Source organism: Poecilia latipinna, unplaced genomic scaffold (genome assembly GCF_001443285.1).
Source record: "Poecilia latipinna isolate Pla-1442-1.1 unplaced genomic scaffold, P_latipinna-1.0 Scaffold473, whole genome shotgun sequence".
In the NCBI taxonomy this organism is placed as follows: domain Eukaryota; kingdom Metazoa; phylum Chordata; class Actinopteri; order Cyprinodontiformes; family Poeciliidae; genus Poecilia; species Poecilia latipinna.
This window is the reverse complement of record NW_015113089.1, coordinates 304,808-322,647: the sequence shown is the minus strand read 5'-3', so window position 1 is coordinate 322,647 and position 17,840 is coordinate 304,808. Positions and strand designations below refer to the sequence as shown.

The window sequence follows — 17,840 nt, the reverse complement described above, 5'->3', positions numbered from 1 at the left end:
GCAAAATATCTCTTTGGATCATTTGCTGCCTCACTTATGAAAGGAGACGTGAAACCAGGAGGTTACAGAGACAACTGTCTGCAAACTAAATGTGAGCTGCAGGTTCAGATTTAGGAAAAATATTCTTATTTTTACAGGAAAAATAAGAAATACTTAAATCTAAAAACAGGACTAATTCAAAACACAACAAGAAACCAGAGCAACTTTATAATCCATTACACAAGAATTCAAACCCCAGAGGGAAGAAAATGAACAAACTAAGGAAGAGTAGCGTCCATTGGACTTTGTCCAGCTTCCATTTCCAGCTCAACAAATCCACACAGCCTGATGCTGCCACCACCATGCTTCACCCCATGGTGAAGCATTCAAACATGTTTGAACTTTGTTTGAATGAGAATAAATAACAGCAGCATCATTTTCACTCAGGACGCCCTGGTGGGCCCACGGGGCCACTCTGGCTGCACAAACCCCACTTTGGCAGTGATTGATTCGCTGACCTGCTCCGGGTTTCACATGAATTGATAATTTAATTAAAGCGGCAGCCACTGAGCCATCCAGCCACCATTCCTCAAGGCAACAAAAGCAGCATGAGAGCCATTACGGCGCGGTACAGATGGTCCGGTTGAGCAGCGCAGACAGTTTAATTCTTCAGTCCAAACACAAACAGCAAACACAAATAAAACAGAACCGGAGTGAAGCCGCTCGGGCTTCCTGGACGCGCTCATCATTATGTAACCGCCAAGCATGAATTTTACATGACTGATGCTGCGGAGCTGCAAATGGTTTGTTTAGGCTCCTAATGTTCATGAATGATCCAGCAGGACTGTGGGTCACACTCTGGAAAGCAGAAAGCCAAGTGGATCCCCTGATCCCAAAGTCTGCCTGCAGGACGGGAGCAGCCTGGCGTCTGTGCTGCTAACAAACTATTGCATAAGCTTGTGCTTCAGACAACAATCACAGCATATTTAAAGGGCAAAATTTTCCAAGTGCTGAATTAAATCTGTAATTTTTAAAGTGAAACAGCCACAGACAGAGGAAACATTTAATCACTGAAGTAATCTACATGAGAGGAAAAAAGAAACCCGCTGTTGATCTGCGTCTTGCATCATTTTATCTGAACCGCATCCAAGACAGTCTGAGCTCTTCCTGCTTCCTCCAGACGGCTCCATCATAAAGCTGCAGAAAGCCTTTAAAAAATAATGATATTATGTTTCCGGCTCATTTTAAAAGTTCCTGGTCCAAACCAAACAGGAAGACGGCCTTCCTTCACCTCGGTGGAAAGGAAATAAAAATCATGGTTTCAGTCCACAGTGACTATTATCCTGAACATATTTAATAATTATTAAACTATCAGGAAACTGAATTAATTTAACTCAAATTTGCCACCTTAAATGGCTGATTCTTAAAATTATAGTCATGTCACTTTAAGTGGCATTATTTCAGATTTCAACATTTTATATTTTTCATGGCAAAAACAACTTTTATGTCAAAAAAATTAAATAACTTTACATGTTTGTTCAGTCAGAATCAGTTCAAAGTTTTCATGTCCAACATGTTGAAGATTTTATCTAAACTTTTATGAACTAAACTGGTTTAACCCCTTACTGAAAGTTTTACAGCAAACCAAATAGAAAACTATAAAGTAAATGTAAATTTAACAGAGTTCCTTCATGTTTTCAGTTTTTTCTCATATTTATATCATTTTAGACTCAAACTTCCAGTTTAAACTGAATTTAGTTTGAATTTAAAACTAATTTCCAGATTTAATCTTCTTATAACGTGTGTGTGAACATACAGACTCCCACTGTTCATAGTTTTATTTCCACACTTTTAAGCTGAAACATACTCTGAGTAAATACCAAAAGACAGAACTTATCTGACAGGATGAAGTAGGCGGAAGGGTCTCCACACATCATCCCTGATCTAAAGCAGTCCCACAGCACAGTTTTGATTTTTTTTTTTTTTCAAAAATAACATGTAAAGCTTTGTAGGCCTCACTGCTTCAGCTGAGGTCAGAGGTCATGATCCAACAATAAGAACAACAGAGCAGTGTGTAAATCCAGGAGAACGGCTCAAAAACACAAGATTTTTAGAGTGACCTAGTCAAAGTCTGGACTTTACTCTGATTAAACAAAGAGTGGGTCAAAGTTCCTGCTGTTGCTGCCAGAGGCGTCACTCGTCCACAATTTTCCAGGCTGTTGATATTTTCTTCCCACAATAAATAAAATTGTAATTTTTAAACTGCATTTTGAGTCATCAGCCCTGATTTCTGCCCTGAAATGATCATAAAAACACTGATATGAAGTAAATAGATTTGGTCCAAAAATCTGAATAATTTATGACATTTATATACTTCAAAATGAACCCAAATATAAATGTAGACAGGTTTATTGTGATTTATTCTCTAACACAATGGTTGGGTTTTAAAACCCCAAACAGGAAAAATCAGAAAAGCTTTTATAGAGTTTATTTTCAAATATAAACCCGAATGAGAACAATAATGTTCATAACCTAAAATGTTTTTCTACATTTTTATCCAAGCTTCTCCAGATTCTGACTTATTACAATAATTTACATGGTTTTTTTTTCCTAGACGGTTTTTATAAATTTAATGGCCGAGTTATATGTTGCATTTGGTCATTTCTTTTACCTACATCACATATTTCATCTGACATTTATTGTTCTTAAAAAACATCCAGATCAGCTGAAACTTTTATCATTTTTTTTTAAAGTTTTGCCTTTTCTAATGGAGAAAACTGAGAAACATATGAATATGAATATGCAAAAATGTTCTCTCTTCCTCGTTTTTTTTCAAGTTTTTGTTACAAGTGAGTTTTTAAGAATGATATTTAAGCTCGTAAAAGGCTGAAAGAGCAAAAAGCTGATTGATAAAATCTTCAGCTCAAGGCTGGATGAGCCAGAAGCTGACATCATAGATTACATTTGTCTTTTTTATGTAATTAGTGTGAAGAGATTTCTGCTTGTTTGAGCAATTTTCTACAAATTCAGATCTTTATCTTTTTTCAGAAAATAGAGAGAAAACGTCTGGAAAGTATTAATGTTTCTTCCATATTACCCAAACCTTAAATTGATCAAAGACAGAATCTGTACTTTTTGCTTTTTCACAGCTGATGTAATTCCAGCTGATGATGTGAAGTCACATTGTTACATTTTCTTTGATAAGAGACGGGACGACACCAGCGTTCCTGGGAGGGATTTTTTTTATTTTTACAGATTCTTGTTCATAAAATATGAATAATCTCACTGTGAATTAAAAACAGACAGAAAAGCTTCATTTCTGTGGCTACTCAGGTGCTCCAGGTTGAGTTTTAGGAGGGAAAGCGAGATCGTTGGAGTCTGTGAGATCATCCCCCCGTTCAAGCAGCGAGCGGTGAGGTGAGCCTTACTCATCATCACTGGGCGTGTCACGATAGCTGTTCAGCATCAGTGTGATTACACATGGCAGACGGGAGGGAGGGAAAGAGAGACAGAGAGAGAGAGAGAGAGAGAAAGAGAGAGAGAGAGGGAAAGAGAGAGACAGAGAGAGAGAGAGTGGAAACAGGGAAAGTGAGGGGAAGAGATGACCTAATACCCGTAAAAAGCCATGAAGTCATCCCACCTGACTCATATTCCCAAATGACAGCAGCTCTCCTGATCACAACATCCTGCTAGACGTTTCCTGGTCATCGGCTGCAGCAGGTGGAGGATCATAAATATCTCACCTGGTCAGAAAAATAATAAATATCTCTCACATGTTCTGACTCTACATCAGAGTCTTCAACCTGCGGATCATGAGATTTCAGATTCATTTGGATATGTCTTTAAATTCAAAGTTATTCCTTTTACACTGCAAAAACATAAAGTCTTACCAAATAGTTTTGGTCTGGTTTCTAGCACATCTGTCTTATTTCAAGTGTATTAAATTACAAGTAACTTCTCAGGAAGATATGTCTTGTTTTCTGACAATAAATCCTTAAAACTGGAGAAAAAGTTTTAGTTCCAATGCCAGATTATCTCACTTGTAATATGAGAAATGAAATAATCTGCCAATAACTAAAGAACTAACTGAAAAAAACTCTCCTACATTTTGCTGAGTTGTTGCTTGTTTTGTTTTATTTCAGGGGAACAAAGATATTTACACTAGAAACAAAACCAAAAATACCTGGTGAGATATATATATTTTTTACAGTTTCTTTTCTGCATTTTATGCAAAATTACAGTTGAAGTGGTATTATTATTATTATTATTATTATTATTATTATTATTATTATTATTATTATTATATTTCAAACTAATGCTTAAACTGAAAATACATGGGTAGAAGTTGTGTGCTTAAATATTATTTTAAGAAATTTACCATTATGAAAATTTGGGCTGACATTCATATCTAATATTTATATATCTTATATTTATATTTCAAGCACACCTGATTTCTCAGCTTCAGGTAAATTACCCACAATCCTGCATCACTATCACGGTAAAGAGACCGACCTCCACCACAGAATCAGACGACAACCAGGTGGAAATAAACATGAGTTTTTAATATCGGCCCAGTTTTATTTATCGGCCAATTCTCATAAATGTTTTACATCTAATCAGAGCAACTTTTATCTGTATAGTGCCAAAATGTATTAATGTAGAATAAACATTGAATGAAGAAACATTTTTTCCCATTTTAACCGGAACCTTTGTATTGTGTTTCTGACACACAAACGATATCCATAAACAACGGCGGCGATGGAAGACGAAGCTCGTTTTCGCTTCTAAAAACGACCTGATGGGACACTGGGAAAATAATTATTCTGTGTAAGTTGTGCTTCGCCTGTCCAGCAAAGCTATTAAAGCTAAAATAGCATCTCAATGTTAAACATGTAGTCGCTAATGTCGCATTAGCGATGCGATGTTAGCGACGTCGCATCGCTAGCGTCAGCGTCCACAGTCCGCATTAAAAATAAGATCCATGAATCATCAAGTGTTTCTGAAACACCGGAAAGCATAAAAGCACTTTGCACCAATATGGTGGTTGAATAACCCAAATAACAGATTAAAAACAATAAATATCTTTGTTGTTGAGCTCATATGTGTATTTATGTAATAATTTAGCAGCAAAAATTGGTTTTCAATTGAAAATGTTGCTTATTTTGTCGATATATGGTTTCTAATTAAAATACGATTAATTACACACCCTGAAATTAACACTATTAACAATTTTAATGAGTCCCACCACTAATTTGAACAGTTCATCAGTCGTTTCATCACAGTCTGCCACAGCCGCCCTCTGTGGACATTGATGATCTGGACATGGACCAAAATAAAGCGTCAACCTTAGAGCATAAAGTGATTTTATTTTAATGATTTCTCCTGTTTCTTTTAGGTCTGATCTGGCAGTAAGACATCCAGACTCACCTCGTTTGAGCTTTAAAATGCTCTGCAGGTGGTTTGGTTGAGGTCAGAGCTTCCAGTTCAACAGCAGACCAACCATTCTGGGACTTTTTAAATAAATAGAATCTGCTAAATGACTCATTTATTCAAGTTTTTAGTTTTGCTGCATTTAATGAACACAAGTGAAAAGTGTGGATTTTCAAGGAGAAAACGCGTAATATTGATCTGCAGCTGATATTTGTTAGAATATTAAATCAGAACCTTCTCTAATCCGCCAGGATTTTGCAGCTTGTGGGTCAATAATCACAGCAGAATATCAGGAAACTTCTCAGAACTGAGTCAGTTCAGGTTCTCTGCTTTTGCTTCTACTTCAATGCAGCTTTTTTTTATGATCGCTGTTGCTCCCTCTGGAAATAAGAAATAAAAAACCAAACATGACAACACAAACAAATCAGAGTTTAATCAGGGAAAGACCACACAAAGAGCCGGCCTCCTCCTCCGGTGCCTCACTTATTCAGCTGATTGACTTCAAGGCTCTCTGCGGATTATGAGCACACGATGTGGTATCAATTTGCATGAGGACTTACATCATCGCAGAGAGCCGTTTCAGCGTGGCATCAGCACGTGGTGCTCAGCCAACACTTCCTTTGTGCTCGCCAGGCCTCATTCAAGCGACGGCGGGGCACCCACAACTCCTGAAAGGGACATCTGGCCGAGGAAGTCAAAAGGACGTCCTTCAGGGATTCTCAGACACATTTACAGCGTATCGTCTGTCCTCCTGAAAGCCAGACACTGTCCACAGGTGAAAGCAATATTTACACAAGCTCCTCGACAAAGAGACGGGCATGGAAATAGCAATTTCTCTCTCTAGCAGCATATAGAATTACAAAAATTTAAATTAGGGAATTTAATTCAGAGTGTAATTCAGTAGACGTTGTTTCTATCAGTACCATCTGTGTTCACAGTACAAATGTGTGCAGAACTTTTGTACTGTTTCCATTAGCCATAAAATTTGACAAATTGTAATTAGGAAAATAAATTTGCTTAATGGAAACATGCCAATTAAAAAAAACAAAAAAACAACAATGGGTTTCTGTGCTCCGATTATTTGTTTCCCAGCCTTATCGGAACAGATGTATTTAGCAAAACTGCAATGGAAACAGTTTTACACGTCACACAAGTCACATGATCATCAGCCGGATGTTACTACTGGCGGAAAAGACAAAGAAAAAGACAGGAAGCATTATAATGAGGAGGGTTTTTTTCCTCTTTCTTACAGACAATGTGCAGCTGGTTCATAAAAAGTTGCTGAATCAACAACTCTTCAGGAAATCAACTCCAGTTTCTCCAAAACGCCGCATACGTAGCAGCTCCCAAGTAGGCGGGGCTTATGGCTCCACTGGCTGAGTAAGATGATGACGTCTCCTCTGATTGGCTGAATTATGAATTTAATCTAATATAAATGTCTACATTCATCACCACCATTATTTTTAAAGTCTTTTTAGGTGAAAGGTAATTTTAATCTACTTTTAACGGAAATACTGGAGTTCTGAATTTTTTTTTATTTTTTTTTAAATTAGCACAAAGATTTGCGCTCATTTGTAATGGAAACTGTTCAGCTTGAGGAGAGGAAACAGTAACGGGCAGCAAGCGACGAGCAGATGGTTGAGATCAGACATTTTTTTTTAAAAAACGTGGAAGTAACATGACCTGACTGGGTTTCACCAGCAGTATCCTGTAGCTAACACACACACACACACACACACACACACACACACACGCAGGCCCACGGGGAGTGGGCCTGAATGGAAACCAGACCTGCTGTGGTCCTTTCAGAACCGCTCATAAAGATGATGTGCAACAACACTCACACATCCAGGCCGACTGAGGGGGCCGCGGTCCCGCTGGAAACACGATCCCAGATCCATGGCCGCCATTGATCTGGCCCCTTGCAGTCCCACTGGACCCCTTTAATGGAGCCACACGACCTCTCGGACACACCGCGCACCCCTCAGAGGTTCTCCCCCCACTCCACTGGCCTCACCTCCGGGTGGGGGAAGCGAGCCCCGCTGGACGCAGCCTCTCATTCTGTTATTTTATTATTTGGGTTTGAATCCCCCCGGAGCGCCCTCATCTGCAGCACCCCCTCCGGGAACGAACCCCTCTTCCTGATTGGCACCCGGTGAGCGGCGTCTAGACTTTGATTACTCATGTAAATACACCTGCTCCACCTTCGCTGGCTCCATCTTATCACAACAGCAGCGTTGCTTCTACTTCCAGCACTGGAAACGTGTGATAATATTCCTGCTCCGTTCTGCGGGGCACCACAACGCAGACAGTCATCCTCACAAGGAAATATTAAAACATTCATGCAGCCGCGCTCCGGCTGTCGTATCAGACTGTGTTTTTGTGTCTGTGGGAATAATAATAAAAAAGCTTATAATGTATTAAAAATGACAGGCTGAGTAGAAACACTCACACACAGAGGTTTCGGTTTCTGAATCCAGGTGAAGCTACGAACTTTAGAGTTTCCTCGGAGAAAAGGTGGAGTTTGCTCTGCAGGTAAAGACTTATGCAACGCTGGACAGATGGCTGGAGTTAGACTGACACCCAGGAAGCTGAAGACGGACATCAGTTGTTGCTCAGCGCTGCATAGTGATTTCCTCAAAGCTTTTATGATCAAGCCTGGCAGCAATTTACAACTTCAATAATCTGACCCGGAGATTTTATTCTTTTTGATAAATTTACTTTTGATACATTGAAAAAAAAATGCCGCAGATTTACGGGTTTAATTACAAGTTCAAGTGGCTCCGTCCTGGGCTCCGATGCGCTTATATTAATGATGACTTTAATTGGCGGGGCTGCAGTTAGCGGGAGCAGTTAAAGCATGCGGTCGGTGGCTTCAGGAGGACATGTTGTGGAGGGAAAAAACACGCGGCGCGGCTCTTTGTTCAGCGGAGCTGCTGCAAAACCTTTTTTTTTTTCCCAAACGGGAAATGTGCGAGGGCTTTTACTGATGCCCCACTCCACCCACCACGTCCACATCCCCCCCTCCCCCCACCGCATAAGGTCTGCAACGCCTGTCTGACAACTCCCTTTCTCTTCATGCACAGCCCCCCCGTCACCTCCTCCCCGGCCCAGACACCCGCTCTGCCTCCTATACATAACATCCTGATGCGCAGCGGCGCCGGAGACAGCGCGGTGACCTGCCGCAAAGCACACAGAGGTGGGCGGACCCCCCTCATCCCATCCCTCCAACCTCATTCTGCTTTTTCTTTCTCTATAAAAACGCCACTAACTCCTCCACTCCTAAAATCCCCACTCTCCCCTCTGTGTGCGCGGAAGCTGCTGCTGATTTCCACCCCACCACCATCAACATCTTCATCATCATCGTGGAGTTGACATCATCTTTTTCTCCAGCAGATGACCATGTGCGCGCTTGCCCTTGCAACGTTTAAGTGACTGTTTACATCCTGGATGGCTTCTTCTTCTTACATAAGTCACCAAAAATATAAATATGCAGCTCGCTGCGCTGCCGCAGCTCCGCAGCGCGGCTGCGTTTCTGCGCCTGCATGCGGCGCAGGAGGCGAGCTGAACGCTTCCTCCTTCCTGCACAGGAGAAGGGCTGGATGTGGGCCGCCACATGCTAGCGAACCTGAGACGGAATGGTACGGAGGGAGGGAGGGAGGCTCGTTTTTTGTCTCACTGAGGACGGAGGGAGGAGAGGAGAGGAGGAGGGGGGGTCGGTGTAAAACCAGACTGGGTGGAGCAACGCATCGGCCCGGCCCCATCCACCGAGCAGACGGCCGGAGCTCGGTACTGTACCGAGTCTGGCGGATGGAAAGAGATGGGGGGCGGTCTGTGGGAGGGTCTAGCGCAAAGAGGGAAGGAGGAGGGGTGAGGAGGAGGAGGAGGCGGCACGGGTGCTGTTTCTCCAGTCTCTTTCCCCTGTCTTTGTCTCACACACTCTTTTGTTAGCCATGCCTAGCCTGCTGGTTCTAGCAGGGATCATGGAGAAAAATGGGGGCTACGGCGGGGATCTGGCCGGCTCCGGCTTCGGCGGCGAAGGTCTCCTCGTGGCGCCCGACGAGGAGGAGGACGACTCCCGTGCCCTCAGGGTCGCGCTCGGCCAGTTGTCGCTGCTGGGGCTCGGGGAAGGCGAGGACGGCGGCGGCGGAGCCCCGACAACAGGAGTGCAGGACCGGAGCAACAATAACAACAACAACCACCACCACAACCACGCCAACAGCGTCGGGGGCGGCGGGGACGCGGCCATCCTGCAGGGGAAGAGCAAGTTGTGCGCCCTGTACGACAGCTCCTCAGCAGAGACTAAAGGACGAGGCTGCAACATAACAGAATGCGTCCCGGTGCCCAGCTCCGAACATGTGGCCGAGATAGTGGGGAGGCAAGGTAAACCGCAGCCCGCTCGTTATTTCCTACAAACTTCCTGCTTTTCTTCCCCTCAAACAGGCTGCATGCCTCCCTGAGCCGCTCGCTTGTTGTTCTCCAACTGTTACCTGGTGTTATTTGACAAAGAAAAGGGAGTGGTGTGGGCTCCTTTTTTATAGCTACTCCTCAGAGGCATCAGCCTCCCACTTTTTCTTTTTCCGCTTCAAATGTTTCAAGTTCTCATCTTTCCACAAAAACCATCCGCTCGCCTGTTTTGCGCTCATTTCTCGCTCTTTTTGAGCGTATTTGCGCAGAGGGAAGGGGGGTGGAGAGGGTGGGAAATACTGGGAGAAAGCTCCCTTCCCTCCTGGGCGAATGATTCCACATCCACGCCATCAATGTCAGCGCGCAGACACGCGCTGTGGAGCAGGAGAGCGCTGCTTCCTTTGTCGTCTGAGACGCGCCAGACTGTTCAAAGAAAACAAAAAAAAACATGCAGCTGGCGACGAGGGGGGCGTCTTTTCGTCTCAACCCAACAACATCACCAAATATTAGTCATCTGGCCTTAAAAAGTGCTGGATGTTTCAACCCCCTCTTTTTTATTATCCAGCTTGTTGTTTACGTTGCGCACTGGCCCAGTGACACAATTGGACAAAGAAAGCGTGGTCACCTTGTTGTTGTTTCTTTGCTCTTCAGATCAGGCAGTTGGAAAGTTTAGATCCCAAAGCAAAGCAGATTGGGATTCTAATTTTCCTGTTTTCCTTTTGCTGCTGAACAAAGAGTGGAAGATGAGTGACAACAGCTGTCAAACAAAGGTGTGTGACTGGGGTGGGGTGTGATCTAACAGGAGGAGGGGGGGCATTGATTTGGGGAACCCAGCCAGAAGTTGCAGCAGTATTTTTGCAGAAGTTTCTGCAGACAAGCCTGAAGAAGGGGCAGGGGAGTGTTTTCTGAATTGATTGGTGGGGGTGCTGCCATGATGGGCTGAGGAAGTGGAAGCTGAATGGTCTGGCGGTGCAGTGGAGCCCCATTTCGGTGCACACCCTCCAAGCCACATGGCTGTCTGTCAGGCTGGGGAGCCAGAAGGGGGCTGGGCTCTGAGCAGGCACAAAGACTGCAGGGTGGGTGAGGTTCCATCGCTGAAATCCAGCTTTACCTCGAACCAGACGTCCGTAACACCGTCAGGGTTCCAGAGGAGCTGCTTTTGCAGACTGCCCAACCCCCGCTGCATTATATTCTGTGGATTCGGTGCTGCTGAGTGCCCCTTGTTTCCCTCTGCAACTCCCACTCTTCACTCTGAAGAGTTAGTTTTGGATTTTAATGGGATAACTGTTAACGGACAGAGAGGACCAGCGATTGGGGTGTTTTTTTTTTTTGTCTGATTTGGGGGGAACTGAGGTGAGCCTGCTTTGGTTGGCTCTTTGGTCACACCCCCCTACTGTGTCTGGGTAAAGCTGGAGCTTCCTGTCATGAAGGGATGATTATTTTTTCTCTCCTGTCAGCCGATGCTCTTGCAGCCCCTCTCCTCTGATGAAGCGTGGCTTTGTTTTGAATCACCTCGTTCACTACAGTTTAGCAGCATGAGCGTGAATCTGTCTCCTGTGACCTTAATTCTGCTCTTGATTAATTCATCCTTGCCTATTTTATTTATTGATAATCCTTTAATTAAGAGACTAATGTGTACTTGTTAAAATTTAGGATGTAGTTTGGGAAAAGGAATTGAATAGTTTCTTAAGCCCCTGTGTCATGAGCGGGTTTATTAGCCTAATGCCGTGCTGTGGCCTTAGAGGGCATTTTCAGAATTGGGGCACGAGCTGCTCTAACCCCTCTGAGTATCACCACCATCCCTCGCTCCGTACAGTCACTTCCCGGGAAGTGAGTGTTCCTGAGCAAAGTGGGTCTGTGTGGCGGCGTTAGAAAGTAGACGTTTCGCCGGTTAGCGATGATTTTCCCGGGTTAGCCAGTGAGTTGGACCGGCCTCCTTGCAGCATGTTACAGTAAACATGGGAGCCCACCATAATGAGGAGCCGACATACGCAGGACTGCTGTCATTTCTTGACCTCGCATGTACCTGGCAGTCCGTCCAGAAACAATGCATATCCTGCTGTGTCCTACTACAAGATCAGGCAATCTAATGAAAGAACATTACCCTGCGCTCACTCAGATCAGGATGCTGTCTTAAAAGCACTTTAATAGGGTAAACTCATAAACAGTGATCAAAAACAGGCAGATGTGGAGATATAAATGGCCCGAAAACGATGTGGCTCTGGGTTGACAGCGTCGCAGGTTCAAGGAGAGGTCAGCAACGCAGCAAGTGTAAAGTTCACCAAATCTGCCACGTTTGTGCAGATCGACACTTCTCCATGTTCTCCTTGGTGAGCCGTGATTCAGAGCAACAATACTGTGGAGTGGGAGACCTCATAAATCATGCTAATTAGTCTGAATATCATTTGCTGGTGAAACATTAATAAGTGGAAGCAGTCAACAGGAGCAACGCAACTAAATTAGATGGATTTCCACCAGTTATCCTTTTACGTAATTATCAGGAAAGTCTTGTTGACTTGCTTAAAAATGTCTGAAATGTGTCTTTTCAGGTTGTAAGATAAAAGCTCTGCGAGCCAAGACCAACACCTACATCAAGACCCCCGTTCGAGGAGAGGAGCCTGTGTTTTTAATCACTGGCCGGAAGGAAGATGTTGCACTGGCCCGTCGTGAAATCATCTCTGCTGCAGAGCACTTCTCCATGCTACGCGCCTCCCGCAACAAGCTGGGGGTGTCCTTCAGCGGCTCCCCGCCCACGCCTCTGCCGGGTCAGACCACCATTCAGGTGAGAGTGCCATACCGCGTCGTGGGGCTGGTAGTGGGGCCTAAGGGCTCCACCATTAAGCGCATCCAGCAGCAAACCTGCACGTACATCGTGACCCCCAGCCGAGACCGCGACCCCGTCTTCGAGATCACGGGTTCCCCGAGCAATGCTGAGCGCGCCCGCGAGGAGATCGAGGCGCACATCGCCTTCCGAACAGGAGGCCTGCATGACCACAACAACGAGAACGACTGTCTGGGGCCGAATGGTGGAAGTAGCCCGGCGGGCAGCACCGGCGGTCTGGAGAGCCGGCTACAGCAGGTGTGGGGGCTGCAGGGGGGCCAGCGCAAGCCTCTCACCAGCAGCTACCGCCAGAACTTCTCAGATGCCATGGTTGGAGGCGGGAGCGGAGGAGGAGGAGGAGGAGAGGGAGGGGGGATCTACAACAAGAGCAACTTCTCCAGCTCCGGAGAGAAACCCTGCTCGTATTTTGGATCGGAGGGCACCCAGGGCTGGGGGGACCCCGACTACCCCAAACAGGTGTCTTTTTACACCCAGCAGCGCTCCAAAAGCTTCGGCGGCCTCCCGCTGCCCCTGACCAGACTCTCTCCTGGGTTACCGGAGCCCTGCGGCGGCGGGACCCCCAACAACTCAGTCACCAGCATCGTATCCGGCTCGCCTCACGCCCAGGCTCGCCGCGCCCACAGCGAGCCTGCCTCGGCCGGGGACGGCTTCCCGGGCCGCCTGCCGGTGCCGGACTCTCCGCCGGCCACCGTGCGGGACTGCATGACCTGCTTTGAGAGCAAAGTGACGGCTGCCTTGGTGCCCTGTGGCCACAACCTGTTCTGCATGGAGTGTGCCATCCGAATCTGTGAGCTGAACCACCCGGAGTGCCCGGTGTGCCACACCCAGGTCACTCAGGCCATCCGGATATTCTCCTAAAGAACCACGTCCGTTTTATCCTTAGTTTCCTCAGTGTTTCTTCAATAATTATTTACTGTTCTTATGATTACTATTATTATTATCATTATTATTATATACATTTTTGTTTTTCAGAAAATTTAAAAACAATCAAGCAGATATTTTAGAAGGCCTGCTTGCTTTACTAAAAAGTATAAGAAATATTTTTAAGTTTTTCTTTTTATATATATATGCATATATATTTTATAAAAGTTTTGTTTATAAGAGAAGTATAGTACCTTGCATTTTCAGTTTTTTGACTGCTGCTGTGTTTCATTCATGAATCACAGTGTAGGCAGAGGTAGACAGTAATGTGAACATTTTATTCTTCGATTATTTTTTTGTTTTTTACCTTAAAGTGGGTTTTATTGAAGGAAACAGATGATTGTTGAGGAACCCAATCTGCACTTGACTGACCTACAAAGTCAATGTTACTAGAAGGAATAAAAAAATAACTTATTGCACCTTACAATCATCTTGGTCTAAAACAGGATTGTTAAAATCGTACCATGAGAAATTCAAAAGCAGCAGATGTGAACTTAAACATTTTCAGTTAAACTGTGATTGTGGGTTTGGATAATTGGTCCAAAGCATTTTGGCTAAAGGATAAACGTGTATGGGTTCGTTCCAGTCGGGATCTATACAGAAAGAGATGAAGCAAATCTTTATTTCATTAGAAAACAGATTTAAAAGGGATAGGATTTTAATTATTTATAGAAACTGCTTGAATTTTATGGATATTATTCAGAGAGAGGATGAGGGCTGCTGTAAAGGTGGGGATTCTCCGTCCGGTAGCCGTTGGTGACGCTTTGGTCACTGCAGTTTGTTGAAAAGACTCGGTAATGCTTTGCTGCTCGTGGCTCTTGAAAAGCATGTGGCTCCTCGGTTGGCTTAAAGCGCTGATTTAATTTGCGAGGCCAAAAAGCCTTGGAATCCATCCAGTTGGCCCCTTTTTGATATTCCCCAAGGACTTGTCTCAAAGCCACCTTAACCACGCTTTTATTGTGTCGTGCGGTCGTTTGGCCGCGTCCGGCTAACAATGGAGGACGAGGCGGGAGCCCCCCTCTCGTGTCCTCGGAGAACCTTAGGATTGGACGGAAGCTGAATGAATCGTCTCCTGAATCAGCAGCAGCAGATTAAAGGAGCAGATACTGTAAAACACAGAGTCCAGGGCTGCTAATCCTTTCTCCTGCGAGGGGCCTTCCGTCCCCCCCTGTAATTAGCAGAGCTGTACAGGAGCAGGTGTTTCGCGGCGCGCTGCGGCTCTGACCCTGAGTTTGGAGGTCTCGCCTAGCCCCTTTCTTTCTCTCTTTTCTTTGGGAGTGGCTTTCATGCCTCCCCTCCACCGGAGCTGCTGGGCTTACAGTTGGACCGTTTGCTTTTGAGCCGTATTGTCTGCGCCTTCGGTGGCGGCCGGCGTGGGCCACGGAGCGCTCGGACACGGCCTGGATTCGCTCATTGACAATTAGGCAAATGGGTTGGTCCAGGTGCGGACCGTGTGGGGACTCTGGACCCCCGAACCACTGAAGGGAGCTAGGCGAATAGGAAACCCCTCCTTTTTCCCCCTGCTCCTTTTCTTACCCAAACGGGGACAAGGAGAGGGGGTGCACTCTTTTGTCCCAAAACACACACGGACACAGAAAGACACTAGCCGCATTTGGCAGCCGTGAAATAAAATGGAGGTTTAGGAGAGACATTCATAATCCAGTTACCTGGAGTATTTATTCCAGTTGATGAAAAGCAAACCGTTTAGTGATCATATCACAGAGGGCCCGTGTTAATCTCCCTCTTTGGGTGCCATCTGTGGGACAGTTTCTACTGTAAGGGGCATCCCACGACTGGCCCTTCGCCTCGAACGGCCCCGGCCCCCAACTCGCGTTACTTTCACAATGAAATCAGACTATTGTAATTGACAGGAAGGCAGAGGAAACGCCCCATTTAACCAGCACTCATGCTGAATCAAATTACACACCCGCTGCGTCTGCCTTAGCCCCAGCCTGGGGATTTCAGAGGGCTAGAGCAATGGATCGGGGGGTTGGGGGATTAAAGCTGTTGAATGATGGGAGGGAGTGAAGGAGGAGCATACTTCAAGACAAAAAAAAAAAAAAAGAAAAAAAAGGAGGAAAAAAAACCCTGCAGACCGAGCAGCTCTATTGATCACCAGGTCTTTGAGCGAGTGTTGAGCTGCTGTCACATGTGGGCCGGCACCGGCGACCCAGCAGGCCTGAATAATTTGGGGGTCTCGTTTTAACAAAACAAATCCAGTCTTCAGGGCCAGAAAGCCCCCTTCTCTAAAAGAGAAACAAAATGAAGAAGGAGAAGTGACCGCTGGCATGATTCCAGCGAGAGCACCGGACTGGCATCGAAAGTTCCCAGAAATCTGTGAGGAGGACTGAGTTTTAGGGAAGGAGAAATTGCACAGAGGTCTGGCCGAAGCTTTCAGCGTCACAACGAGGCGGGGACGACCCCCGCTCTTTGAACTTAGTATTTTTTTGTTTGTTTTATTTCTGCCTTAATGTTTTTTATGGAATATTGCCATTGCTTTGGCTGACAAGGTAGCAACTTTGGCCTTTTGATACAGTACCACTCCCCAATAACCAACTTTGTAAAGAAGTTATTTTTGGAAAAGAAGAATGTGAATCAAACTGCTCGGGTGGGGATTAGGGGGGATTCTGGACATTAGGCTCTTTAAAAACACATGACTTAAAGAAAAAAAAAAAAGAACAAAGCACCTTATTATAAAACACGCGCATCTGATTAATACCAAACCGACCGCTGATGGTGAAATCTATCTCACAATCCAAAAGACACGCACATAAGGATTCCCTATCATTTTTTTTTCTTGTGTGGTTTGGTGATTCTTGTGCTCAGTAGTGACAATTTGGGAGATGTCATCATTTTTCCCCTCTTTTCAGTTTTGCACTGGTTTAACAAAGATGTCTTATTGGAGGTTCTCCCGGTTTAGACGCTGTAAGTTAAGGAGTGTTCTTCGTGTGAAGGCACCGTGTTGTAAATATGGTGTGTGTATCAGCTAGGAAGAGCCAGACGCAGGCCCGCCTAAAGTGAGTTTTTCATTATTTTTTAACAATCTCAAAGTGTCATCGTCGATGTTTTAGAATAAATTTAAAAAAAAAAAACTAGGATATAAAATGTTTATATATGCGCCCTGTCACCCTTTTGACTATATTAGTATATTAGATAGTTCCATACATGTAAGAAATATTATTTACTAAGTATGTCATCCAAATATAGATAAGCAGACACTACTATAAACAGTAAGAATGAATTTTATGAAGCCACTGATGTATCCAGTCTTAATTAAATAGGCAAATATTTAAGAACTTTTAGCCCCTATAGAAGAAATCAGTTTTTATTTATCAGGAAAGCAATAATAGGAGGATACTGGGAGTCAGCTCTTTGAATAATGTTCTGTTTAGAAACTGACCTTCGTTATTAGCATAATCCCGCTGCATTTCTGTCTTTTAGTGACCTGAAAGTGTAGAACAGCTTCAGGGTTAGTTTGGGATTTTAATCATGTTTGTATCAATCATATTCAGGACTTTTATTTTGTTAAAGAGTCCGGCAAGGTTTACAGCTTCTGATGGACTGATGGCATGAGGATGATGCCGTCGTTTAATCCTTATTTTGCACCGCGATGATTTATTTTTTTCTTTACTTTGAAAGAAAAAGGTCAGATTTAACCAAAGAACAGAAGAGAGCTAACTTATTACATCGTTTTAACCAATCTAGCATAATAATCTGCCTTTTTGTTTACAGTTTACTGAATTAAGAAGTGATCCTACAGATTGAAATACTCCCAAAAGTAAATTTAAACACCAGTAACAGAACTATTCTGGCCCAGAAATCAGGTTAGAAAACATAATTTTCCCAACCTGCTTGAGCCACTGAAAGAAGATTTTTGATTAAACTGAAACCAGATTGAGATCAAATCCAAACTTCAGACTCATTATGACGAGTTTTTAAAATATTCTGTATTTTTAGTTCACCTGCATGATACTCAAAACTATTACAATAGGTAAGATTTATCAAGAAACTCATAAAAGGATCCAGCAGCCTGATATCTAAAGTGTATAAAAGCTTTAAGACCTTAAAGAGAACATCAGTTTAAAATCATATATTTACTGTGTAGTTTAACTGACTGAAACATAGTTTAACTCCTAAAAATCTAAGTTTCATTTGTCCAGCTCACCTGGAGTAAGGACTTCCTGCGCAGCAGCAGAGGGTGGGACAACTCAGTGATACATTATGTTTGTGTTAGTATTATTTACTATATCGTATTAAGGTT

The 17,840-nt window shown here is 44.1% G+C and overlaps 1 protein-coding gene across 1 annotated transcript; it reads left to right on the top strand.

Moving 5' to 3' along the window:
* Window positions 1-8,564: 8,564 nt before the first annotated feature.
* mex3a (mex-3 RNA binding family member A) lies at window positions 8,565-16,255 on the top strand. Its single transcript, XM_015039481.1, has 2 exons — window positions 8,565-9,792; window positions 12,366-16,255. Exons 1-2 carry the CDS (start codon window positions 9,363-9,365, stop codon window positions 13,514-13,516), a joined length of 1,581 nt encoding a protein of 526 aa, XP_014894967.1. The 5' UTR covers window positions 8,565-9,362; the 3' UTR covers window positions 13,517-16,255.
* Window positions 16,256-17,840: the final 1,585 nt, after the last annotated feature.